General features: G+C 45.3%; 1 protein-coding gene across 11 annotated transcripts in view; it reads left to right on the forward strand.

The window, feature by feature from the left end:
- The window catches only part of LOC140395550 (uncharacterized), a 242,599-nt gene that overhangs the window by 115,923 nt on the left and 99,965 nt on the right, over positions 1–26,711 (forward strand). For 9 of the 11 annotated variants that reach the window (XM_072483476.1, XM_072483493.1, XM_072483527.1 and 6 more), the window contains exons 5-7: positions 113–160; positions 2,158–2,202; positions 11,614–11,664. In XM_072483476.1, coding sequence (XP_072339577.1) covers positions 113–160; positions 2,158–2,202; positions 11,614–11,664 — 144 coding nt within the window. The remainder of the gene's footprint in view (positions 1–112; positions 161–2,157; positions 2,203–11,613; positions 11,665–26,711) is intronic. The other 2 variants (XM_072483500.1, XM_072483556.1) reach the window with 1 other exon arrangement.

A 26,711-nucleotide genomic window follows, 5' to 3' on the forward strand; every position in this document is an offset into this window, starting at 1 on the left:
CTGAAACACTGCACGATATTTAACACAATCTGTCCTACTCCTTGTTTACATTTCCCTGCATTTCTCTTCCCCCCCCCCCCCCTCTCCTAAACTCTTACTTTTCTGTTCTTAGAAATATTATGGGCTGGATACAAAGTTTGGAGATATCGAGCAGTGGATGGTAATGTCTGAGCTATCAGAATATTTATACAATATTTTATTTTCCAGCCCTCACATTTGGAAGTAACCTTCGATATTAGCAATGAGGCCAGCCGGGTTTTCATGTCTGTTATACTTTGAACCCATGAGGTGCTGCCTGGGTTGTCGAAGTTCCCTTTCTATCCAGAAGGCCAATGTAATTCTCCATTTCCTGATTGGAAAGACTGTTTCCCCATCTTTGCTCCCAAAGTACTTTTGGTTGGGAAGGTGAGGGTGAGAAGAGTGGGAGGGGAGGGCTTATCCAAAGTCTTCCCCCTCTGAGTTAAAATACAGCCCTGGCTGGGGCTATGGAGGACCTATGGCTGGTGGCTACAAGGGGTCAATGGGAAACAGGTTTGGCAGCCATCAAAATGCAAATCAATGCATCATTCAGCACTGACCCAGCTCCAGGTCACTCTCCGTGTGTAGTTTGCACATTCTCCCCGTGTTTGAGTGGGTCTCACCCCCACAACCCAAAGATGTGCAGGCTAGGTGGATAGGCCATGCTAAATTGCCCTTTAATTGGAAAAAAAGAATTGGGTACTTTAAATTTCTTTTAAAAAATCATTCAGCACTGACCTTGTGATCGGACATGGAGAGAGGCCGATGGGGCTGGTGTGGGAAGGGTTGAGATGGAGACACTTATTGGAATGAAGTGTAGGGGCAGAAGGAGGCCATGCATTCCCTCCAGTCAGTCCCCTCATTCAGATCTGCAGTCTGCTTTCTGAGCTTTGCTTTATCAATGGAGATGCACTGCGTTCCCTGGAATGTTTAATGGAAGAGTTGAGAGGGAGCACTGCTCTTTACCTAATCGATGCAGCATATCTCCTAGGAATGTTTGATATTGGTGACTGCCACCTTCACTTTAAAAGGTTTCATTCCCAGCACTGAAACCCTTCACACTGATGATCAGATTATTCCTTAAAGATTCATTTGGACAGAAATAAAAGGGAGGTTAAATTAACTGCTGTTAATAGCTTGTCTTATCAGTGGGTGTTAGACTGTGTGAGTATTGAAAGTATTTGCTGGACCTAACCCTATTTTGATGATTGACCACAATGTACAGTGTGCCTTCACATGCCTTTATGTACACACTGTATTTCCATGTACATCTATATACGCACTGTACCTTCACATATCTCAATGTACATTCTGTACCTTCATGTATTTCTGTGTACACACTGTACTTTCATATACTACTACATATGCACTTTACCGCCATGTACCTCTGTGTACCCACTATACCTTTGCGTACCTCTGTGTACACATTGAGCCTGGAATTTCTTGGTGTCCACTCCATTTGGTGTTCTAGCTCCAAGCGGAAAACATTGCATTTATTTTAAATGATGGGCTGCTAGCTGGACCCTGCAGAGAATATCATAAACAAAAGGAAAATGTCCTCTTCTGGTCTCAGGCCTCTCAGAGTAGCTCCCATTATGCATTCTTGCTGAAGCTTTAGGGTTACTAACATCTGGCTCCACGGAGTGTCAAAAACAGTGGAGGAGACACCCCCCCCACCTCCTTCAGCTTCCATGGCCTGTCCTTTGACATGAGGAATAAGGCAAGGACTTGCTCCACTCGCTGATCCACATTGATCATAAAAAGACTACAATTTGTGTGGATTCTGAGTTACTCCCCACATACGCCCCGCACCGGCCTCCTCGAACAGGCGCCGGAATGTGGCAACTAGGGGCTTTTCACAGTAACTTCATTGAAGCCTGCTTGTGACAATAAGTGATTATTATTAAATTTCCTGTCACGGGTAATGGATGAATCCTCCCTCTCACCACTCACCCTCCTCCTACCCTTGATCCGGCCAGGATTTGGGGACCACTGTTTCACATTTTGGGTTGTGTGTGTAATTCACAAACTATGATCCTTTGCTGCCTTCAGCTTGTGAAATCTTTCTGAATGTTTCTGTATCTCTCTTTGAACTGTTCACAAACTCCTGCCTCTTTTGTTCTGCTCCTGGCTCTGCAGGAAGACAGTGAGAAATACTCTCGCAGATTCAGAAGACACACTTCGGTTTGTATCATCTCTCTCTGTTTGTACAAGTTTCAGCCCTATTGTTCTTCCATTGCCTATCTCTTGCTCGCCTATCTCTTGCTCATCTCTCTCCTCTGTCTGTCACGCTCTCCACTTCCTATGTATCTTCCTGTGACAAAGATAAACCTTCCTCCTCCAGCCTTCCTGCCCTGCCTGCAACCTTTGACCTGTTTGAGAACATGATCATTCTCCAATGACTCTCCTCTGATGTCCTGCTGGCTGGGTCTGGTCTCACTAGGTAACCATAACCAGATTACCACCTTCAGTGGCCTCTCTTCCCACTCCCACACCATTACCTCTGGTGTCCCCCAAAGATTGATCCTTGACCGCCTCCTATTTCCCATCTCCATTTTGACCCTCAGAAAGTACGGTCTTAGTTTTTAGATGTATATTGCCAACACCCCATCTCCACTCCTCTCCCGTTGTTAAATTATCAAACTGCTTGTCTGACTCCAGAACTTAATAAGTAGAAATTTCCTCCAATTAAATATCGGGAAGACTGAGGTAATTGTTTTTGGTCCCCACTCCAGACTCTATTCCCCTGCTTTTTAATCCATGCCTCTCCCTGGTAATTGGATGCGACTTACACAAGCTGTTTGCAACCTTTGAGTGATATTTAATCAGACTGTATATCCCCACTGTGTGTCTGGCCCCTTTAAGGAGCCATCAGCTGATAGAGTCACATGATCAGGATAAAAACAATCGGGGACCAGGATGGGGGTTCACCCTCGCAAGCGCGGGCTTTTTCCTCAGATTGATTTCAGAGCTGTAAGACTCTAAGATAGTATGCTGTAAATAAATATTAGTTGTTCAAAGGTATTGTCTTGGTGATGAGGATAAAACCGAGGATGTTTGGTCCCAAGACTGTGAGTACAGAACCCGTTGAGGTTAAAGTCAGGTTGCAAAACAGGAGTGTACTCCAGGAAAAATGCCTCTATTCAGTCAATTAGATCCCTTTGATGCCTCTGCTGAGGATTGGATACAGTATATAGAATGTTTAGGTTATTATTTTAAGGCCAATGGAATAGAGGAGATGGCGAAGAAGAAGATAATCCTTTGAAACCATGTGGGACCCAGTCCTACAGACTAATCTGCAGCCTTACGTCCCTGAATGCGCCCGATTCCAGGTCATTCAGGGAGATAGTGGATTTGGTGTAGGCGAACTGTCAATCCAACGCCCTCCGTTATCCTGCAGTGTATTAAGTTTAATTCTATGGGGAGAATCCCAGGAGAGACCACTGCAACTTACATTATGAAGGTAAGAGAAATTTCTTCGCACTGTGACTTCAGGGTCGTCCTGAACGATATGTTGTGGGGTCACTTAGTTTGTGGGGTCAATAATGAGGCTATTGAGAGAAAACTGTTAACGGAGACAGATATTAATTTAAAAAAGGCGCTGGAGATAGTGCTAGTGGCGAAGAGCACTGAGAAGGGCGCACAGGAGCTTCAGAGCACCCAAAATGGTGGCGCGTTTTATCAGTTAGGGTGGGTAGCTGCAGTCAGCAGTGGCAACTGAAGTGAAGACACTAGTTTTAAACCGGAAGCAAAAGTAGCAGCCAGCAGCGTCAGAAGATTTTGGCAAGTGAATGCACCACCAAGGAATGAAGCAGAGTGTTACCGTTGTGGGGCTAATCACTCCCCAGAAACTTGCAGATTTAAGGAAGCAGAATGCTATTCATGCCAGAGGGAGGGTCACTATGCAAGAGCAAGCCAAGCCTGCTCAGCGCTAAAGGCAGTAGCACATCTCAAGTACACAGTGTAGAAGATTTCTCTGCAACTTATTTGAGTGTTCATTCACTGAATAATGAAACGTGAAAGTGGGCAAGGTAATCCCCATCACAGTGGTGCTTTTGGTTCATGGTAAACCGTTAAGAGTTGGAAGTAGACACTGGAGCGCCGCTATCATAATAGGGAAAAACACATACAGGTACTTGCGGGAAGTGGTTCAGCCTTTGGATTTAAGGAGTACATCAGCAAAATTGGCGACCTAGGTGGGAGAGGCCATCGAGGTCATGGGTACTGGCACAGTACTAGTGAGATATGAGAAGCAATTTGCCCAACTCCCACTAAAAGTTGTATCAGGCCGAAGGCGAAGTCTGCTGGGCCGTATCTGGCACAAAGAAATTAAATTAAATTGGACAGAAATTTTTCAAATAAAAGAAGGTGACTGCTAGAATTAATAAAGAAGTATGAAGATGCATTTTGCAATGAGCTAGAGAAAATTCAGGGCCTGTAGGCGAAGATGCACATTGATCCAGATAAAACCAGATTGTCCACATCTGTGGTGACTACAATTGACAGTGAATCAGCTTGGCAAACTAGACAAGTACCCCATTCCAAAGATAGAAGATTTGTTGCAAAACTGGCAGGAGGCCAAGCTTATACGAAGTTAGACATGAACCATGCTTATCTGTTGGATGATGCTTCCTGAAGTTATGTTACAATTAACACACACATTTCAGTGTACACGCCTGCTTTTCGGTGTGTCGTCAGCTTGTGACATATTCCAGAGAACGATGGAAAGTTTTTTGCAAGTATTGCCATGTGTAACAGTATACCTGGATGATATATTGATAGTGGGATTGACAGAAGCCAAGCACCTAGCTAACTAGGTGCTAAGAAGTTTTCAAGAGGCTGGGGTTTGCATGAAGAAGAAGAAATGGAGTGGCTTACCTGGGTTACTGGGTAGATGCACATGGGTTGCACTTCATCGAAGACAAGGTCAGAGCAATTAAGGAGGCACCCAAAAACACATCTGAGCTCAAGTCCTTCTTATGAATGGTGAATTTTAATGAGTGTTTTCTGCTGAATTTGTCAACATTGTTGGCCCGCATACATGTGTTACTGAAGAAGCACCAGCATCGGTTTTGAAGGATGTCCCAAGGAGAAGCTTACAACAAAGGTAAAGCAGTAAATATATTTGCCTTAGTTATCGGTGCACTTCAACCCGTCCAGAAAATTGGTGTTAAATTGTGATGCCTCTCCTTATGGCGTTGGTGCAGATTTGTCTCATATAATGGATAATGAATCTGAAAAACCTATAGGACGTTTCCAGAACCCTCTCAGAGGCCGAGATAGGCTATTCTCAGATTGAAAAAGAAGGGTTGGCTGTCGTGTATGGAGTAAAGCAATTCCACTAGTATGCGCACTGAAGGCATTTAACTTTGTAATGGGCCACAAACTACTTTTGGGAAGGAAGACTGAGCTATTCTGCCGATCACATCAGCAAGGATTCAGCTTTGGCATTAGTCTTATCAGTGCACATGAATACATTCCAACACTAACCTGGAACGCAGATATCAAATGTGGAAGCACTGAGTTGCCTACCACTGTCTGAGAGTGGAGCATCACCCCCCCAGTGCCACAGGAAATTGTGATGGTGATAAATGTCTTGGATATATTGCCAGTTTTGGCACAGCAAAGCAAGTATTGGACCAGCAGAGCCCAACTATTGTCCAAAGTGAAGCACAGAATATTAACAGGATGGACAAATGAGCCAGTGTCCAAAGAATCCCGACAATGCAGAAGGAGGCCATTTGGCCCATTGAGTCTGAATTGATCGTCCAAATGAGCATTCTGCCTAGGCCCACCCCCCTGCCCTATCCCCGTAACTCCCTGCATTAATCATGGCCAATTCACCTAATCTGCACATCTTTGGACGGTGGGGGGAAACTGGAGCATCCAGAGGAAACCCACGCAGACACGGGGAGAACGCACAAACTCCACTCAGACAGTCCCTAAGGCAGAAATCAAACTGGGGACCCTGGCACTGTGAGGTAACAGTGCTAAGCACTGTGCCACCGTGCCGTCCTGACTGAAGAGATGAAGCCATATTGTATTCGAAAAGACAAATCAAGTTGTGAAGACATCATACTTTGGGGAGCAAGAGTAGTTGCCCCTGTACTAGGAAAGCAGTTTCTCTTGGCTCAATTACATACTGCATCAGTGTGTCAAAAATGACGATTCCACGAAGTGGGGGTGGGGGGTGTGGGGGGGGTGGGGGAAGGGGGATGCTGCTGATGGGTAAGGGACAGCTAGGAGACTGGAGATGAAGATCAGATGGCGGTCGCCACCATGGGGCGGATCAAATGAGGTGAGGAACTGGCCTAGGAAAGGTCATGGCTAATCGACAGGGGAGGGGGACAAGGCCCCCCCCCCCCCCCCCCCCCCCCCGACCAGATTGGTTACATAGAATGCTCGTGGGATGGGTCGGGCAAGAGTTTCATTCAGGACTGGACTTTAAAACAAGGGGGGTGGCTATCCTGATTAACAAAAGGGTGACATTCGAGGTGGGGAAGATAGAGGCAGACCCGGGAGGCAGATTTGTTATGGTTAGCGGGAAGCTAGAGGGAATGGCAGTGGTGCTGGTGAATATATATGCCCCAAACTGGGATGATGTCACATTTGTCAGGAAGGTGCTGGGAAATATCCCAGACCTTGATTCGCACCGGCTGATCTTGGGTGGTGACTTTAATATGGTCCTGGACCTGAGATTGGACCGGTCGAGTGCTAGGTCGGGGAAACTATCTGCAATAGCAAAGGAACTGTGGGGGTTCATGGAGCGCATGGGACGGGTAGATCCGTGGAGATTTGAGAGACCAAGGAGCAGGGAATATTCATTCTACTCCCATGTACATAAGGCGTACTCCAGGATAGATTTCTTTGTGCTAGATAAAACACTGTTAGCAGAGATTGAGGACACCGAGTACTCAGCAATTGTGGTTTCAGATCACGCACCACACTGGACAGACCTAAGGGCAGGCACGGGAATGCCCCAGCGCCCACAGTGGAGACTAGATACAGGGCTGTTAGCGGATGAGGAGATATGTGAGCGACTGAGAGTCGCCATTCGGGAGTACATAAAGATCAGTGACACGGGAGAGATTGCGGCTGGGGTGGTCTGGGAGGCACTGAAAGCGGTTATTAGAGTGGAATGTATTTCGATTCGAGCCCACAGGGATAAAACTGAGCGGTCGGAGCTGGACAGGTTGGTTGGAGAAATCTTACAGGTGGACAGGAGATATTCGGAGTCTCCAAATGAGGAGCTCCTGAAGGAGCGTCAGAGACTCCAAATGGAATTTGGGCTCCTTTCCACAGGTAAGGCAGAGGGTCAGCTGAGGAGGGAAAAAGGGCCAATATATGAACATGGGGAGAAAGCTAGCAGGATGCTGGCGCATCAGCTGAGGAAATAGGAGGCGGTGAGAGAAATAGGGAAAATAAAGGATATGAGAGGGAAGATAGTGACGGACCCGGGGATGTGAATGAAGTGTTCCGGGAATTTTATAGCCAGCTATAAGAGTCGGAACCCCCGGTTGGGGGGGAGGGCATGAATCAATTCCTGGGGAGGCTAGACTTCCCGAAGGTAAATAAGGAGTTGGTGGAGGCCCTGGGGGATATGAGAGGGAAGATAGTGACGGACCTGGGGGATGTGAATGAAGTGTTCCGGGAATTTTATAGCCAGCTATACGAGTCGGAACCCCCGGTTGGGGGGGAGGGCATGCATCAATTCCTGGGGAGGCTAGAGTTCCCGAAGGTAAATGAGGAGTTGGTGGAGGCCCTGGGGGGCCCGATTGGGCTTGGGGAGGTGATAGATGGATTGGGGGCGATACAATGGGGTAAAGCCCCGGGACCTGACGGATTCTCAGTGGAATTTTATAAGACGTTCTCTGCGTTACTGGGGCCGCTCCTGTTTAAGGCTTTTAATGAGTCCAAGGAGCTGGGAGTACTCCCCCCCCAACGCTCTCACAGGCATCAAATTCTCTCATCTTGAAGCGATAGGGCAGCACAGTAGCATGGCGGTTAGCACAATTGCTTCACAGCTCCAGGTTCCCAGGTTCGATTCCCGGCTGGGTCACTGTCTGTGCGGAGTCTGCACGTTCTCCCCGTGTGCGCGTGGGTTTCCTCCGAGTGCTCCGGTTTCCTCCCACAGTCCAAAGATGTGCATGTTTGGTGAATTGGTCAATACTAAATTGCCCTTCGTGTCCAAAATTGCCTTTAGTGTTGGGTGGGGTTACTGGGTTATGGGGATAGGGTGGAGGTGTGGGCTTGGGTAGGGTGCTCTTTCAAAGAGCCGGTGCAGACTCGATGGGCCGAATGGCCTCCTTCTGCACTTTAAATTCAATGAAATCTATGAGACAAGGATCCGGAGAGCTGTGGATTGTACAGGCCAATTTCCCTCTTGAATGTAGATGCCAAATTATTGGCAAAGATCCTGGCCACTCGAATAGAGGATTGTGTCCCGGCGATAATTGGGGAGGATCAGACGGGATTTGTAAAGGGCAGGCACCTGACATCCAACATTAGACGGCTTCTTAATGTTATTATGATGCCAGCGGAGGGGCGCGAGGCTGAGGTGGTAGTCGCCATGGACGCGGAGAAGGCTTTCAACCGGGTGGATTGGAAGTATCTATGCGATATTTTTGGCAGGTTTTGGTTTGGGCAGGGATTTGTGGAGTGGGTCCAGTTATTGTACCGGGCCCCGGTTGCAAACGAAAAAACTAACCGAGGTCCGTCGGAATACTTTAGTCTATGTTGGGGGACAAGGCAGGGATGCCCGCTCTCCCTATTACTGTTTGCCCCGTCCATAGAACCCTTAGCAGTGGCCCTGAGAGCAGCGAATGCCTGGCGGGGTATAGTGAGGGGAGGGGGGGTGGGGGTGGAACACAGGGTCTCTCTCTATGCAGACGACTTGCTGTTCTATTTCACAGACCCGGTGGGGGGTGATGGCCGAAATCATGGAGGTATTAGGAGAATTTGGGCGATTTTCAGGCTATAAGTTAAATATGGGAAAGAGCGAGATGTTCGTGATCCAGGCACGGGGGCAAGAAAGGAGACTGAAGGAGCTACCTTTTAAAGTGATTGGGAGGAGTTTTAGGTATCTGGGGATTCAAGTGGCCAAGGGTTGGGGGCAGCTTCCAAGTTAAATTTGGGCAAAGAATTGCATCACATGAGAAGGGATTTCCCTAGATGGGACATGCTCCTACTGACGATGGCGGGGAGGGTGCAGACGGTGAAGATGACGGTCCTTCCGAGACTGCTTTTCTTTTTTCAGTGTCTCACGATTTTTGTCCCAAAGGCTTTTTTCAGAAGTATGAATGCGGCGATATTGAGGTTTATATGGGCGGGTAAAACCCCTAGGGTAAGGAGGGCACTCCTGGAACGGACCCACGGAGAAGGGGGCTTGGCTCTCCCGAGCTTTATTAATTATTACTGGGCGGCCAACATATTGATGGTCAGGAAGTGGATGGTGGGGGAGGGGTCGGCCTGGGAGCGAGTGGAAGCAGCATCCTGCAAGGATACGAGTTTGGAGGCTTTACTAACGGCGCCCCTGCCATTCTCGCCGGCTCTGTACTCTACAAGTCCGGTGGTGGTGGCAGCCCTAAGGGTGTGGGGGCAATGGAGGCAGCATATGAGACTGGAGGGGGCGTCAGTGTGGTCACCAGTCTGTGACAATCACTAGTTTGTCCCGGCGGGGGGGCTGGATGGGGGCTTTAAGGTATGGCAGCGGGCTGGGATTGAGAGATTTGGGGATCTATTCATCCAGGATGGCTTTCCGACTTTGGAGACATTAGAGGAGGAGTTTGAATTGCCGGGTGGGAACTGGTTTCGGTACCTTCAAGTGCGGGACTTTGTACTGAGGCAGGTCCCACGCTTTCCTCGCCTCCCCCTGAGGAGACTACAGAATAAAGTGCTGTCAAAAACAGAGGTTGGAGGTGGGACGGTTTCGGAGATATACAGTGAATTGTTAGAGTGGGAAGGGGCCCCTATCAGAGAGGTGAAGTGGGAAGAGGAGCTAGGAGTGGAGCTGGGCACCATTATTTCCAGCTTTGTAATATGGCCGAACTTAGCATCTGTTTCAGTTTACCTGCTGAAAATCCCATTCATACCTTCATTATCTCTAGACTTGACTATTCCAACATAGTCCTGCCTGGTCTCACACTTGCTACACAGCACCCCCCAGACACCCTCACTCCCACATAAATTTGAGGTCACCCAAACTCTGCTACCTATGGCTTGATTTAACCAAATCGTATTCACCGATCACCCCAGTGCTCATGAAGCTACATTGACTCCATGTTAAGAAATGCCTCAATTTCAAATAACTCATCTTGCTTTCAAATCTCTCCATGGCCTTGCCCTTCCCTATTTCTGTAATCCCCTCCAACCTTCTGAGAAATCTGCAATCCTCCAGCCTATTAAAATCCCTGATTTTAATCGCGCCGTTATTGGGAGCTGTGCATTGGTTTGCCTCGGCCCCAAGTTCTGGAACTTCCTCCACACACCTCTCCGCCTCACATTTCTCCTTTAAGACACTTCTGAACACCTATCTCTTTGACCAAGCATTTGGTCCTCTGACCTACTATATTTTTTTGTGGTTCGGTGCCAAACTTTGTTTTCTAAAACTCCTATGAAGCACTTTGAGATATTTCAATACTTAAAAATACTATAGATCTGTCTCTCGCGCCCTGACTTGCACTCGCTCTCTTCCCCGTCACGTGCTCGCTCACCCTTCCCCTATCTCGCTCTCTCCCATCTCACGCTCGCTCTCTCGCTCCCTGTCTCGCGCTCGCTCTCTCCCCCGTCTCACACTCTCTCTCGCTCCGTCTCACATTCGCTCTCCCGTCTCACACTCGCTCTCTCTCCCTGTCTCACGCTTGCTCTCCCTCCCGTCTGACGCTTGCCCTCTCCCCGTCTCACATTCGCTCTCTCCCATCTCACACTCACTCTGTTCCCGTCTCACACTCTCTCTGTTCCGTCTCACACTCGCTCTCTCTCCGTCTCACGCTCGCTCTCTCCCTGTCCCGCGCTCGCTGTCTCCCTGTCTCGCGCTCGCTGTCTCACTTCGCTCTCTCTCCCCGTCTCGCTCTATCTCCCTGTCTCGCGCTCGCTCTTTTCCCCTCTTGCGCTCGCTTTCTCTCCCGCTCTAGTGCGTGCTCTCCCCGTCTCGTGCTCGCTCTCCCTCCCCTATCTCGCGCTCGCTCTCCCTCCCCCTATCTCGCGCTCGCTCTCCCTCCCCTATCTCGTGCTCGCTCTCCCTCCCCTATCTCGCGCTCGCTCTCCCTCCCCTATCTCGCACTCGCTCTCCCTCCCCGTCCCTCGCTCATTCTCCCTCCGCATCACGCGCTCGCTCTCCCTGCCCTGCGCTCGCTCTCCCCCCACCTCCTGCTCGCCCTCCGCCCCCCCCCCCATCTCCCGCTTGCTCTTCCCTCCCATCTTGCTCTCTCCTCCCCCGTCTCGTCAGCGCTCTCTTTCCTACCCATCTCACTCTCTCCTCCCCGTCTCGTCCTCGCTCTCTCTCCCCATCTCCCCACACTTACATTCTACTCCCCTCTATTTCTCATTTGCCCAGTGAATACTATCTGTTTAATCGCACTCTTGTTTTCTTTGCAGGCATCTGATGAAGATGACTGGACCTCCGTGGGGAGTCGTGGCAGTGTCCGGGTTAGTGCTATTTTATTTCCTATTGTAATGATTTTTGGATGCATTGGTTTGCTCTGGGTTCCATGGCGAGTCCCTGCCTGGTGATGCTGTGGCTTTCTCTCGCCCAGTGTGAAGGTGCTGGCTTTCTGACACAGGAGCTGGAATGGGCTGATCTCAGGACAATTCCTGTCCATCTCCCTTAACCAGGAACGCTGCAAATTGTAAATTCTAATTTCAATGTTGAGGACACGTCAATGGTTGATTGTCCTTTTTTAGGGTGAAAAGATCATTCAGTTGGAGCATCTCAGACCATGAGGAATTCCAGTAATCATTCATTACTCAAATTTCTGGAGGAATGTTCTTGTTTTCCTAATGTTTAATAACTGATCATAGATTTCTACTATCGACAAGAGCCCAGAAAGTTTCACCCTAACTGGGAGATGTGTTTGTATACAAAGTTAGTTTTGGGGACCCTGAGGATGAGTCTTCAATCTGATTGAGGGCCTGTATGCTCGGATATGTCGACTCATTTAAAACATTCTTAAAATGCATTCAGGAGAACTTTTAAAGCCAGTGCGTAGAAGTTCCTACAAGAACTTAATTTTAGGTAACAAAGCCAGGCAAGTGGTTGAAATATCAGTGGGGGAGCATTTTTCAAACAGTGACCAGAACTCCATTGGATTCAAGATTGTTATGGAAAAGGATAAGGATGGGTCTGTAATCAAAGTTCTAAACTGGGGAGAGGCCGACTTCAGTAATATCAGATATGGTTTGGCCAGAGTGGACTGGGAGCAGGCACTTTCAGGTAAATCTGTGACAGATTACAGACCTTTTTTAAAAATAAATTTAGAGTACCCAATAGTTTTTTTCCAATTAAGGGGCAATTTAGTGCAGCCAATCCACCTATCCTGCACATCTTTGGGTTGTGGGGATGAAACCCACGCAGGCACGGGGAGAATGTGCAAACTCCACACGGACAGTGACCCAGGGCCCGGATTCGAAGCCGGGTCCTCAGCGCCGTAGGCAGCAGTGCTAACCAGATTACAGACCTGTAACCAGTGGAGTCCCACAGGGATTGGTGCTGGGACCGCAACTGTTTACAATATATATTAATAATTTGGAAGAAGGAAGCGAATACACTGTAACCAAATCTTTTAAAGACACAAAAATATGTGGAAAGGCAAGTTGAGAGGGATACAGACAGTTTGCAAAGAGATGTTGATAGGTTAAATAAGTGGGCAAAAAATTGGCAAATGGAGTATAATGTGGGAAAATGTGAAGTTAATTTTGGAAGGGAGAACAAAAGAACAGTATTATTTAAATGGAGAAAAACTGCAGAAATCTGCAACACAAAGGGACTTGGAGGTACTTGTTCACGAAACACAGAAAGCTACCACACAGGTGCAGCAGGTAATCATGGAGGCTAATGGAATGTTGGCCTTTATTTCAAGGGGGCTGGAGTATTAGAGTAGGGAAATCATGCTGAAACTGTACAAGGTACTGGTGAAACCACATCTGGAGCACTGGGAGCAGTTTTGGTCCCCTTACTTAAGAAAAGATATTGGGCGCTATCTAACTGAATTGCAACAAATTCCCATATCGAGCACGTTTAACCGGATGTTTCCTGGCGCTCGCAGCGGCGAGAAAGACCACACTATTGAACGGGACTCTGTTGTAATCCGGGGCCTCAGCGGGGAACGCCCCACCAAGGCTGCACTTAGTACCGTATCCTGCACTGAAGAACTCTGCTTGCTGGAACTCTTCCATGCAGGAGGAGATCGGGACACAGAATTGCCAACTAGCACGAATACGGAAGTCTGCTTTTTCTCATTGAAATATGCATAAGGAGAAAGCTGATTTCCAAGCCACTTCCTCAAACGCGTTATTTGGTTTCCTTGGCGACAGGGCCCCGTGCAGAGGCTCCGCCCCCTCTCCTCACCGCCCCCTCTCCTCACCGCCCCCTCTCCTCACCACCCACTCTCCTCACCGCCCACTCTCCTCACCGCCCACTCTCCTCACCGCCCCCTCTCCTCACCGCCCCCTCTCCTCACCGCCCCCTCTCCTCACCGCCCCCTCTCCTCACCGCCCACTCTCCTCACCGCCCACTCTACTCACCGCCCACTCTCCTCACCGCCCCCTCTCCTCACCGCCCCCTCTCCTCTCCGTCCCTTCTCCTCTCCGTCCCCTCTCCTCTCCGCCCTGCACACTAACAGTGCATGCATGGCAGCTACACATGCGCTGTTGGTGTGCGGGGCGGAGGGGGTGGGGCCCCTGCACAGGGCCCTGTCACCAAGGAAACCAATACGCACCACGATGCCTCCGAGACCGCGCAAAGGTCAGTGTCACCTGACAGTGTCGGGTGATCCTGACCTTTGCGTAGTCTCTGAGGCATCGAGGTGCCTGGATTTTATTGGGATAAAAAAAATCACATCGAGGGGGGATGGACCACGGTAAGTAGACTCAACACTAACTCTCACTGATCTTTGTAGAGCACTGCTACGTTTTTAAAGAAAAGAAAGTGCTGGAAATACTCAGGTCACGCAGCATCAATGGGGAGAAAAGCAGGGTTAACATTTCAGAATTGTTGAAACGTCATTGATCTGAAATTTTAACTCTACTTCCCTCTTTCTATACTGATGGAGTGCAGCTGATAATACATTGCACATTATGGTGGCACAGTGGTTAGCACTGCTGCCTCACAGCTCCAGGGACCCGGGTTCAATTCTGGCCTCGGTTGACTGTGGAGTTTGCACTTTCTTCCCGTGTCTGCGTGGGATTCCTCCGGGTGCTCCGGTTTCCTCCCACAGTCCCAAGATGTGCAGATTAGGTGGATTGGCCATGATAAATTGCCCCTTAGTGTCAAACAGTTTGGTTGTGGTTACTGAGTTTCGGGGATGGAGTGGAGGCATGGCCTTAAATAGGGGAATCTTTCCAAGGGCCGGTGCAGACCTGATGGGCCGAATGGCCTCCTTCTGCACTATAGGGATTCTATGATTATTAAGTTTTAGTAGGATTCAGTTCATAAATCGTTGTTTTACTTGTGGCAACTGCGCTTTTTGCTTTGAGCATGAAACAAAAATGCTGAGAACGTAAAGCTGAATCATCACGCATCTATTTAACCATACCTTCTGCTTTCTACTTTTTGTGGCCATTCTTTTCTTTGTGCTCTTTCAGTCTACTATCATAAACCCTAATTTGAACATCAAATCTGTTAGTGCTACTTCTTAAAATATTTTTTGAAAGAAAGAAATGCACTGGATTTCTTTTGCCTATATACAGTTTCTTGTAAGAATTCAATTAAGTTAATCAAGCTGTCAGGACAATTTTGAGCGTCATGTAAAAAGACAAATATTTTGTTCACATTTTTCATTCTTAGATTTACCGAATGTTTGAAACTTAATTTGAAAACACCCACTCATGATGATATACATAAATGAAACATTGAATTTGCATTTTCCATTTGTGTTTTAGATTTGTGCAATAAAGGCGTAAAGCTATACTTCAGATTGGAGCAAATCTTTCCTTTGAAAAGTATGTTTAAGGCTGAGATAGATAGATTCTTGATCAGTACGGGAATCAAGGGTTATGAGGAAAGGGCAGGAAATGGACATGAGAGATGTCAGATCAACATCATCCTGTTCAATGGCGGAGCAGGCCCGAGGGGCCAAACGGCCAATTCGTGTTCCGATTTCTTATGGTCTTATTAACAGTGGGACGCATTCAAGAAGAAAATAGGGAGAGTACAGTGCCAACATGTTCCAATATAATAAAGGGTGGGACCAACAAATCCAGTGAACCCCGGATATCGAGAGACAGACAGCATTGGATAAAGAGAAAAAGAGAGGCAGATATCGAGGGCTCAAAACAGCAGAAGCCCTGGACACATATAGAATATGCAAGAGGGAACTTAAAAAGGAAATTAGGGGAGCACAAACAGGACATGAAATGATACTGCAGATAAAATAAATGGAAAATCGTAAGTTGTTTTACAAGGACATTAAGGGTAAAAGGATAACGAGGGAAAGAGTAGTGTGCATTAAGGACCACACTGTGGGTGGAGTCGGAGGATGTAGGTAGGGTTCTAAATGAATACTTTGTGTCAGTGTTCACTAGTGAGAGGAACTGTGTGGGCATAAAAATCAGGGAGAAGGACTGTAATAAAGTTAAAGAGATTAACATAGACAGAGAGGAGGTTCTGAGTGGTCTGTCAGGCGTAAAAGTAGATAAATCTCCAGGGCCAGATGAAATGTACTCCAGGCTGCTGAGTGAGGCAGGGAGAAAATAGCAGGGCTGCTGGCATTAATTTTCAATTCCTCTCTGGCCACTGGAAAGATGCCAGAAGACTGGAGACTAACTGATGTTGTGCCATTATTCAAGAAAGGAGGAAGGAATTAACCAGGAAACTACAGGCCAGTCAGTCTAACCTCAGTGGTATGGAAACTATTGGAAACAATTCTGAGAGACAGAATTAATCTGCATTTGGGGAGGGAGGGATTAATCAAGAACAGTCAGCATGGTTTTGTTAAGGGGAGGTCATCTTGATAATGTGCACAAGCAGTTATGTAAATATTAGCAAATACCACCTCCAACCAGAAGGTGGCAATAAATAATAATCATGTGACACCTGTACCTCGGGGAGTTTGGAGATAGTTATTGTAGTGGATAGTCGCATTTGTAATAGCTCTGAGATAATTTTATAATAGCGATTTAATAGTTAGTGGTTTTAGTAGTTTTTGTATTGTTATCTGACGCACGTTATTGTTAATCAATAAACATTCACTTAGTCACGAACTACATGTTCTCTCGTCCAAATTCCGACTGGCCATGCACCAGAACATACATGGTACTAGGATTGGCGATCTAAAGATCTAAAAGACCAAAGACCAAGGTAACAAATAAGAGAGAACTTTTTTTTCTACTAACCACGAAGAGCATTGATAGAATATAGCTCAACGCACTACTAGTCATTGAAGTCAATGATGGAAGGTTTGAAGACACCACACCAGCTTTGAGTTACTGGTAATGTAGATGCGAATTGGCACGCTTTTAAACAGCAATTAACATTCAATGTGGCAGCTCTAGGTCTTCAGGCACAGCCTGATGAATGGAGGACAGCTCTGCTGCTCCACAGGCAGGTCCACAGGCGATAGAAATCTTTAATACCTTCAAGTTTGATAGCTAAACTGGTAAGAGTAATTTTGACAAAGTCATAAAAAAATTTGATTGACACTGTAGACCTAAAAAGAACAAAATGTTTGAACGAAACATTTTTTGAACACGCGCACAACAAGCAGATGAATCGTTCGTCACTTCCTAACAGATTTGAGGTTAAAGGCTCAAACATGTAACTTTGCAAGCGTCCATGATCTGAGATCAGATGGTGTTCGGTATACGTAATGACAAAGTTTGCGAAAGATTGTTGAGGGAGAATGAACTCCATCGTGACGAAGCCTTTAAGATTTGCCATGTCAGCGGGCTAGCTGGGCAGCAGATTAGTACCTTAAACTTAAGAAATTTTGGCACGAAAATCGGAGATGCAGCCGACATCATCAATGTTGTGACACACCCAAAAGCAAAGCGTGGTCTCAACAGCGGTGGCCATTTTAAATGAATACAAGATACCACCATTTTGTGCAAACGATACTGCAACAAGCAAAGGCAATGTCCAGCATTCGGAAAAGTGTGCGCTAAATTCACTTTGCAAAACAATGCTTTTCGAATAAAAAATCAGAAATACAAAAATCAAATAATGTGGTTGAATAGATAAATTTGGACGACACATTTTTTTCTGGATGTTATATCTAGTGAAGATAAGCTTTCTAACGTGATGCAAGCTGAAAAGTCTTTGATGCAAATCTGCAGCAATCGTAATGCAAATACAATTGTTCATAGAGATAACTGGTCAGTTCCTCTAATGATTAATAAAACATTAGTCAATGGGAGCGAGAGCTAATCTTATAAATTTATTAGATATGCAAGAAATGAAAGTTAAACCGCATATCTTGAATAAAACTGTACTTTTGAAGGATTATAACGGTAAAAGGATCAACAGTCTTGGAGAATGCGAACTAGATGTCAGTGTGAAGAATAAAATGCATAAAGTAAAATTTTCCATTGTGGAAGCTGAGCGTGAATCACTACTGGGTGTGGAAGCCTGTGAAGCACTTGAATTGGTAAAAAGAGTATATAGTGCTGACTGTGCTTTAACCGCGCAAAGTACATCAGTGGATTCAATCATTAAAGAGTTTCCAGAAATATTTCAAGGATTTGGAGTTATGCCACTTACTAATCGGATGCAACTGAAGGATAAGGTGCAACCCATAATGCACGAAAATAAAAACAAGCAGAAACTGTGCTCACAACAATATAGCCGAATGTGATCAATTCCATGAACCCTGCAGTAACTCAGGTGGCAAATCCAGAAAATTACCCACTGACCAGTGTAATCATTGTGTTACACCAGTTGTAGCCTGTAAAAGTAGAGTTCATAGCATTTACAGTGCAGAAGGAGGCCATTCGGCCCATCGAGTATGCACCGGCTCTTGGAAAGAGCACCCTACCCAAGATCCACACCTCCACCCTATCCCCATAACCCAGTAACCCTACCCAACACTAAGGGCGATTTCGGACACTATGGGCAATTTAGCATGGCCAATCCACCTAACCCGCACATCTTTGGACTGTGGGAGGAAACCGGAGCACCCGGAGGAAACCCACGCAAACACGGGGAGAATGTGCAGACTCCGCACAAACAGTGACCCAAGCCGGGAATCGAACCTAGGATCCTGGAGCTGTGAAGCAATTGTGCTATCCACAATGCTACCGTGCTGCCCAACAGCAACAGATTAGCTCTCGCTCCCATTGATTAATGTTTTATTAATCATTAGAGGAACTGACCAGTTATCGCTATGAACAATTAACAGTAGTGTTGGTGCCGACATTAAAACCCAGTCAGGCGGTGTGGTTGAAATAAGGGATCTATGGGCCATGAGGAATATATTAAAAAGGAAATCAGTAGCATTGCACCAAGGAATCTGGTCAGTACTAATGATTGGCAGAAAAAAACGCATAATCTGGAAACTGCCATTTCTAACAATTGAAGATTCGCAGGCAACTGTGTCCAATGACAAAACTTTGGGAAACCTGAAACAATTGCAAGTTAATAGGGCATAAATCAATGACTATTTTATAATCTTTATTGTCACAAGTAGGCTTGCATTAACACTGCAACAAAGTTACTGTGAAAAGCCCCTAGTTGTCACACTCCGGTGCCTGTTCGGGTAAACTGAGGGAGAATTCAGAATGTCCAAATTACCTAACAGCACGTTTTTCTGGACCTGTGGGAGGAAACCGAAGCACCCGGAGGCAACCCATGCAGACACGGGGAGAACGTGCGGACTCCGCACAGACAGTGACTGAAGCTGGGAATCGAATCTGAGACCCTGGAGCTACGAAGCAACAGTGCTTAACTACTGTGCTACCATGCCGCCCCTATTTAAGTGCGACAAGTAGCCAGTCACTAAACTTCATCACTAATGCTGACCATAGTGTGGTTTTTGTGCCAAACTCTCAAAGTACAGAGGAAGCTAATGGCAGTGCAAATGATTTGACGTTACTGTGGAAATTCGGCAAGCAGCAGTTGGTAAAATGGATTTACACACTGAAATATTGAGGCAAGTGACTCGTCCAAGATAACAGAAAATTAATTCAAACCTGTCATTCCGTCAAGCCAGTCGCAACCATCACTGCAGATCACAGGAATACATCAACTTCTGAGATAGAGTCTGCAAGCAACAAAGTGACAAGCCAAAGTGGCTGGAAATTTTGTGGACGACCTATTGTAGATTCTGGCAAAGGAAATGATATGCTGAACAAAGACACAGCATCACCATTGATTAATGGGTTATCACCTTCACACATGTTAATGAATCGGCAACTCAGATAGCATGGCCGGGATTCTCCGAGCCTGCGCTGGGTCGGAGAATCGGCGGCGACGGCGTAAATTCCCGCCACACCGCTCCGACGCCGGGACGCGATTCTCCGGCGACCGGGGAATCGGCGCCGGTCGGGGGCCCGCGGCGATTCTCCGCGATCGACCGGCCGAGTTCCCACCAGGTTCCGCTGGCGTGGTTCCAATCTGGTTCTACCTGGCGGCAGCTCGGATCCCCGGCCGTGCTGGCCGTCCTGGTGGGAGGGTGGGATGATGAGACCCGCGATCGGGGGTACTGATTGGCGGGCGCGCACAATCTGGGTGGGCCCACCTTTGTCCGCGCTGGGCCGCTGTGTCGCTATGCCATGTTGCGTGGCGCCGGTGTGGAAACGGCCACCATGCACCGGCACGGAAATGGCCACCACGCGCATGCACGGACCCGCGCCGGCAGTGCAGGGCCGTGTATCGGCCGCGGAGCTGCGTGCAGCACTCCGGCGCAGTAAAGAGCCATCAGATGATGTAGAGAGCAGTCCCAGGACAACTGAACAAACGCTACCTCAGCACACAGAAACAGAACAAGCTGAAGGTGTACAAAGCACAGAAACACAGCAAGAACCACCTTCAGAAACATCTGAATGCCAGTCAAATTTACAAGTCCAACCAGTGCTTAGAAGGTCAACAAGATATAGAAGAAAGCAAGACAGATTGAATTTGTGATGGACATTGAATATGTAAATAATTGAAGTATTATGCATATCATATATATTGTGTATTGAATTTAAATAATGCATGTAAATATTGTTCATTTCCAAAGGAAAATGGATGTGATAATATGCATAAGCAGTTATGTAAATATTAACAGATACAAGCTCCAACCAGCAGGTGGCAGTAAAGAACAACCACTGTTACCTCGTGGAGTCTGGAGATAGTCATCATAGTGGATAGTCGCATTTGTAATAGCTCTTAGATAATTTTATAATAGTGATTTAATAGTGGTTTTAGTAGTTTTCATATAGTTATCTGACCCACATCATTGTTAATTAATAAACATTCAACTAGTCTTGAACTAGACGTCCTCAAGTTCCATCCGACCAAGCACCAGAATGTAGCAGTCATGTCTGACCAACTTGATTGAATTTTTCAAAGAGGTGACCAGGTGTTTGGATGAGGGAAATGCATCTGATAGTCTACTTGCATTTCAGCAAGGCCTTTGAGAAGGTCCCACATGGGAGACTGATAGTGAAGGTAAGAGCCCGTGGAATCCAAGGAAATTTGGCAAATTGGATCCAGAATTGGCTGAGTGGCAGGAAGCAGAGGATGATGGTCGAGGGGCATTTTTCTGATTGGAAACCTGTGTCCAGTGGGGTCCCTCAAGGATCAGTGTTGGGTTCCTTGCGGTTTGTGGTTTATATAAATGATTCAGTCATGAATGTAGAAGGGTTGATTGGAAGTTCGTAGATGATACAAAAATTGGTAGCGTGGTAAATAGCGAGGAGGATAGCTTTAGATTACAGGAGGATGGAAACAGGCTGGTCAGATCTGTGGCAAATGGAATTCAATCCAGGCAAGTGTGAGGTGATGCACTTGGGCAGGACAAATAAGGCAAGGGAATACATGATGAATGGCAGGACCCTGGGAACTACCGAGGATCAGAGGGACCTTGGTGTGCATGTACACTGGTCCATTAAGACAGCAGGGCAGGTTGTTATGGACCAGGGTTTAGAGAACCCCAAAGTGTATCATGGAGTTCACCTGACCCACAACTTTTAATAGATTGTGGTATGGGGAGCACACGGCCAACTTTACAGGTGTGGTACAGCAGAAATCGAAAAGTAATTTTGAAAGCAAAACAATGTTTATTCTATGAACTCAGTTAACCTATTTAACACGTACAGTGAACATCTCAGCAACCATCAATTCAAATACACTCCCCAAGGAATACAACATTTTAAGTAATACTTAAACTTTCCTTTTAACATCCATAAGACTTTTAAAAAACTTTTAACAGAAGCACATCAGGTTTAAATTCACTACTGAGAACAGTTATCACTCTGAATTCACCAAATGATCAAGAGATAGTCTTTACATGGCAGAGAGAACAACATTACACCTTCTGTGGCTGACTGCAGCTGCAACACTAAAACAAAACCAAAAAAACAGACATACACAAGCTTTTCTCAAAGTGAAACTAAAAAGCAGAGCCAGAGCTCAGCTCCATCCACACTCTGACATCACTGCAGTAACATGAGCAGACAAACATTTCTTAAAGTGACATTCTCATGACACCTCCCCTCAAGAAAAGAAAATAAACCATCAACTTCATGATGGTTTCATTTTTCACATTTTCACTGTCCTTTAAGAAATGCACACAGTAAATATTCTTTTTTGTTTCAAAAAACAACACGAAAACAGGTATAATAATATAGTTTATTATTTTTTGTTCTTCGTCCTCCAACTGGAATCCCTCTCGATTGACAGTCTCTTTGAACAATAAGGTCTCTGCGTGATCCATCCATTTCTCTACGCCTCAGCATTTCTCTTTAAAGTCAGATACTTTAGTTCAACTGATCACAGAGTCCCTTATAATTCTCCAACACTGGAGCATTGGTTGTCACAGCTTTCAGGCAGTCAAATGCCTGTTGAAACCCCGCTGTCCACTGACATTTTCGACATTTCTTCAACAAGTCCATCAGTGGAGCAACCACGCTGCAAAATCTTTACAAATCCACTCATGCCAAGAAATCGCATTATTTCCCTTTGTGTCGAGGGTATTGGAAACTCCCCAATAATTTTTGGTTTCACATCCCGTGTGACCATTCGACCCTGTCCGATTGTATGGTCAAGGAAAGTGACTTGGGCTTTTCCAAATTCACTTTTGGCTAGTTTAATCACCAAACCCGCCTCCTGAAGTCGGTCGAATAACTCCATCAGATGTTTTAAATGTTCTTTCCATGTCTGGCTTTCCATTACCAGATCGTCGATGGATACAGCAGAATTGGGTAATCCTTAAACGACTTTGTTAGTTAACCGTTGAAATGTGCCTGGGGTGTTTTTCATGCCAAATGGCATAACTTTGAATTGGTATATACCATCTGGAGTCACAAAAGCTGAAATCTCCTTCGCCTTTTCGGATAAAGGTACCTGCCAGTAACCTTTAAGTAAATCTAGTTTGGAAATAAAAGCTGATTGGCCCAGTTTCTCAATGCAATCCTCCAAACGTGGGATAGGATAAGAGTCCGTTCTTGTAACTGCATTAACCTTTCTATAGACCACACACAACCATTGGGTACCATCTGGTTTAGGTACCATCACGATGGGTGAGCTCCATTGGCTGCAACCCACTTCAATTATGCCATTTTTGAGCATACTCTCAATCTCTTTGTTAACCTGTGCCAATTTTAAAGGGTTAAGTCTATATGGATATCGTTTGATTGGAACAGCATTTCCCACATCTACATCATGTATAGCCATTTTAGTACTTCCCAATTTATCTCTACAAACTTGCCCATGTGATATCAATAACTCAGGTCAGTTTGTTTTTCCTCTGGAAGGCAACTCAACAATTTATCTCAATTTTTAAGAACATCCTCATTTTCCAATTTAATTTGAGGAATGTCACATTCACAGTCATCTGGATTTGGTTCATCACTTTGAGTTAGAATCATTAAAACCTCCTCCTTTTTGTCTCCTTCCCTTTCAAAGTACCTTTTAAGCATATTCACATGACACACTCGGCGTGTTTTCCTTCTATCTGGCGTTTTTACCACATATTTCACCTCACTTAATTTCCTTTCAATCTGAAAAGGTCTACAAAACCTTGCTTTTAAAGGTTCACCTACCACTGGTAACAATACTGAAACTTTATCTCCACTGGCAAAACTACGAACTTTGGATTTCTTGTCCGCGACACGTTTCATCACATGTTGTGCAACTTTTAAATGTTGTCTCGCCAATTCACCTGCTCTATTTAATCGTTCCCTAAATTTGACACGTAATCCAATAATTTAAGTTCTGATTTCTCACTCACCAATTTAAGTGGTCCTCTTACCTCATGACCAAAAATTAGTTCAAAAGGACTAAATTTGGTAGACTCATTAGGTGCATCCCTAATTGCAAACAGTACGAACGGAATTCCATTATCCCAATCCTCTGGATAACCTTGACAATAAGCCCTCAACATTGTCTTTAATGTCTGATGCCACCTTTCGAACACTCCCTGCGATTCTGAAAGGTACGTTGCTGATTTAAATTGTTTTATTCCTGAGCTATCCATAACTTCTTTGAATAACCTTGAAGTAAAATTCGATCCTTGATCCCATTGTATTTCTGTGGGTAGACCATATCGAGTAAAGAACTTAAGTAACTCATCCACAATCTTTTTAGCTGTAATATTACGTACTGGAATGGCCTGGAAACCTAGTAGACACATCCATTATAGTCAAAAGATATTGATTCCCACTTTTTGTTTTAGGAAGCGGTCCTACGCAATCAATTAGGACCCTTGTAAAAGGTTCCTCAAATGCTGGAATGGGTATTAAGGGCGCCGGTTTTATCACTGCTTGAGGTTTCCCTATCACTTGACATGTGTGACCTGATTGACAAAATTTTACTACATCTTTATGTAGTCCAGGCCAATAAAAATGTTTTTGTATTTTAGCTTGAGTTTTCCTTACTCCCAAATGACCTCCCACTGTGCTACTCGCAACACCTCCTTTCCATACCCTACCGGCAATACTACTTGATGAACTTCTGTCCACTTTTCATCTGCCTGCATATGCAAAGATTCCATTTTCTCATCAAGACATCATTTTTACGGTAATAGCACTCTGGTATACACTCAGATTCCTCTTCCGTATATGTTTTCTGATACATTCGTTTTATTTATACATCTTTCTGTTGTAACTCCGCCAATTTTCCTGAACTAAAAATATCCGCCTCATCCTCCACCGGTTCTTGTTCTTTTTCAACTATCTGATCAAAAATCGTTTCTGATAATGGCACTTCAACTTCATCTTCACTCTTTAATTTCTCCTCTTGTCTTAACCTGTGACTTTGCGACCTTGTTACTACAAATTCTGGAAAACTCCCAGGATATTCGTCCTTCAACACTTCAGTTGTCTGATTTTCCACTGGCTTATCAACCACAGTAGGCATCCTACCTGCGATCCAGCTATATCATTACCCAAGATAAACTGTATTCCTGGACAAGATAGTTTCTCTATTACTCCTGCTACCACTTCACCACTCTTCACTGGACTTTCCAACCTTAACCTTATATAATGGAACACTACGCCTCTCACCCTGAATTCCACATATTACCACCTTTTCTGGCAATATTCTACCCAAACTACATAACTCCTCATCTCTTACCATTACAGATTGGCTAGCTCCCGTATCTCTTAAAATTGTGACTTCTTTACCTACTCCTCCTGATACACATGAGTAAACTTTACCCCACAAGTAAATTCTTTAAAGACATCTGGCACCTTCTTATCAATCACCTCTTGATCAGGCCGTACAATCATTTGCACCTCCTTCGCTTCACTTGGGCTTTCCTTTACCACTTTAACAAACCCCACTGTCTTATCCTGTTTTACCACATCAGCCTTCCCAGTGCATTTCTTCAACCACCAACACTGTGACTTTACATGGCCTAGTTTATTACAGTGAAAACATTTGAAACTTTTCATTTTTTTCCACCCTCCTGGATTTCTTTGTTAATCTGAGGTACACTCTTCTTATTATCTCCCATCAGATCACCTTTGCCTCTACCACTTGAATATATCTCATGTCCCCGGTTTCTATCCCTCACAGGCTGAAACTGATGTCGTAAACCAAGCTTTGATTTATGAACTAATTCATAATCATCTGCCATTTCTGCTGCTAATCTCGCAGTTTTAACCCTCTGCTCTTCCACATGAGTTCTCTACTACATCAGGAATTGAATGTTTAAACTCCTCCAAAAGTATAATTTCTCTGAGAGCTTCATACGTTTGGTCTATTTTCAAAGCCCTTATCCACCTATCAAAATTACTCTGTTTGATCCTTTCAAACTCCATGTATGTTTGCCCAAATTCTTTACTTAAATTTTTAAACCTTTGTCTGTCGGCTTCAGGCACTAGTTCATATGCACCTAAGGTGGATTTTTTCACCTCCTCATATGTCCCAGATACCTTCTCCGGTAGTGATGCAAACACTTAACTAGCCCTACCTATCAGTTTTGTTTGAATCAGTAATACCCACATGTCCTGTGGCTATTTCATTTGTTTACCCACCTTCTCAAATGAAATGAAAAAGGCTTCTACCTCCTTCTCGTCAAACCTTTACAATGCTTGGACATATTTAAATAGATCCCCACCAAGTCTTCGACTTTGACTCTCTTTCTCACTATCCTCATCACTAGCCTCAAACTGTACATTTCCCTTTTAAATCCGCCAATTTTAACTGACTGTCATGTTTCATGGCCATTTTTCGAAGTTCAAACTCTCTCTTTCTTTTTCCTCTCTCTCTCTCTTTCAATTTCCTCTTTTTCTCTTTCTTTTTCTTCTCTCTCTTTTTCCTCTCTATCACTTTCGTATTCAAGCTGCTTTAATTCTTTCTCATGTTCCATTTGTTTAATTTGTAACTGAACATTTGCCATTTCCAATGAATCAAACTGTATCTCAGGCAACTTTAAATGCTTAGCCACCGGCATAATTACCTCATTTTTTCACATTTTGTCAGGTAATGTTAACTGCAATGTTTTTGCCAAATCTAACAGTCTGCTTTTAGTCTCTGCCCGTAAGGTACTGCATGTGACCGTCTCCACCCTCAACAACATCTGAGCCTCTGAACACACACACTCCCCACTTAAACTGGAATACCACACCTGAAAAGCAACCACAATATGCTCACCCCTCACTGTCTTTAAGTTCACTAAGCCAATGCAATAGATAGACTTTTATCCCGGCGAGCCCCCAATTTGTTATGGCAGAGGGTTTAGAGAACCCCAAAGTGTATCATGGAGTTCACCTGACCCACAACCTTTACTAGATTGTGATATGGGGAGCACACAGCCCACTCTACAGGTGTGGTTCAGCAGAAATCAAAACGTAATTTTAAAGCAAAACAATGTTTATTCTTTGAACTCAGTTAACCT

This window comes from Scyliorhinus torazame, chromosome 2, assembly GCF_047496885.1.
Source record: "Scyliorhinus torazame isolate Kashiwa2021f chromosome 2, sScyTor2.1, whole genome shotgun sequence".
NCBI lineage: Eukaryota > Metazoa > Chordata > Chondrichthyes > Carcharhiniformes > Scyliorhinidae > Scyliorhinus > Scyliorhinus torazame.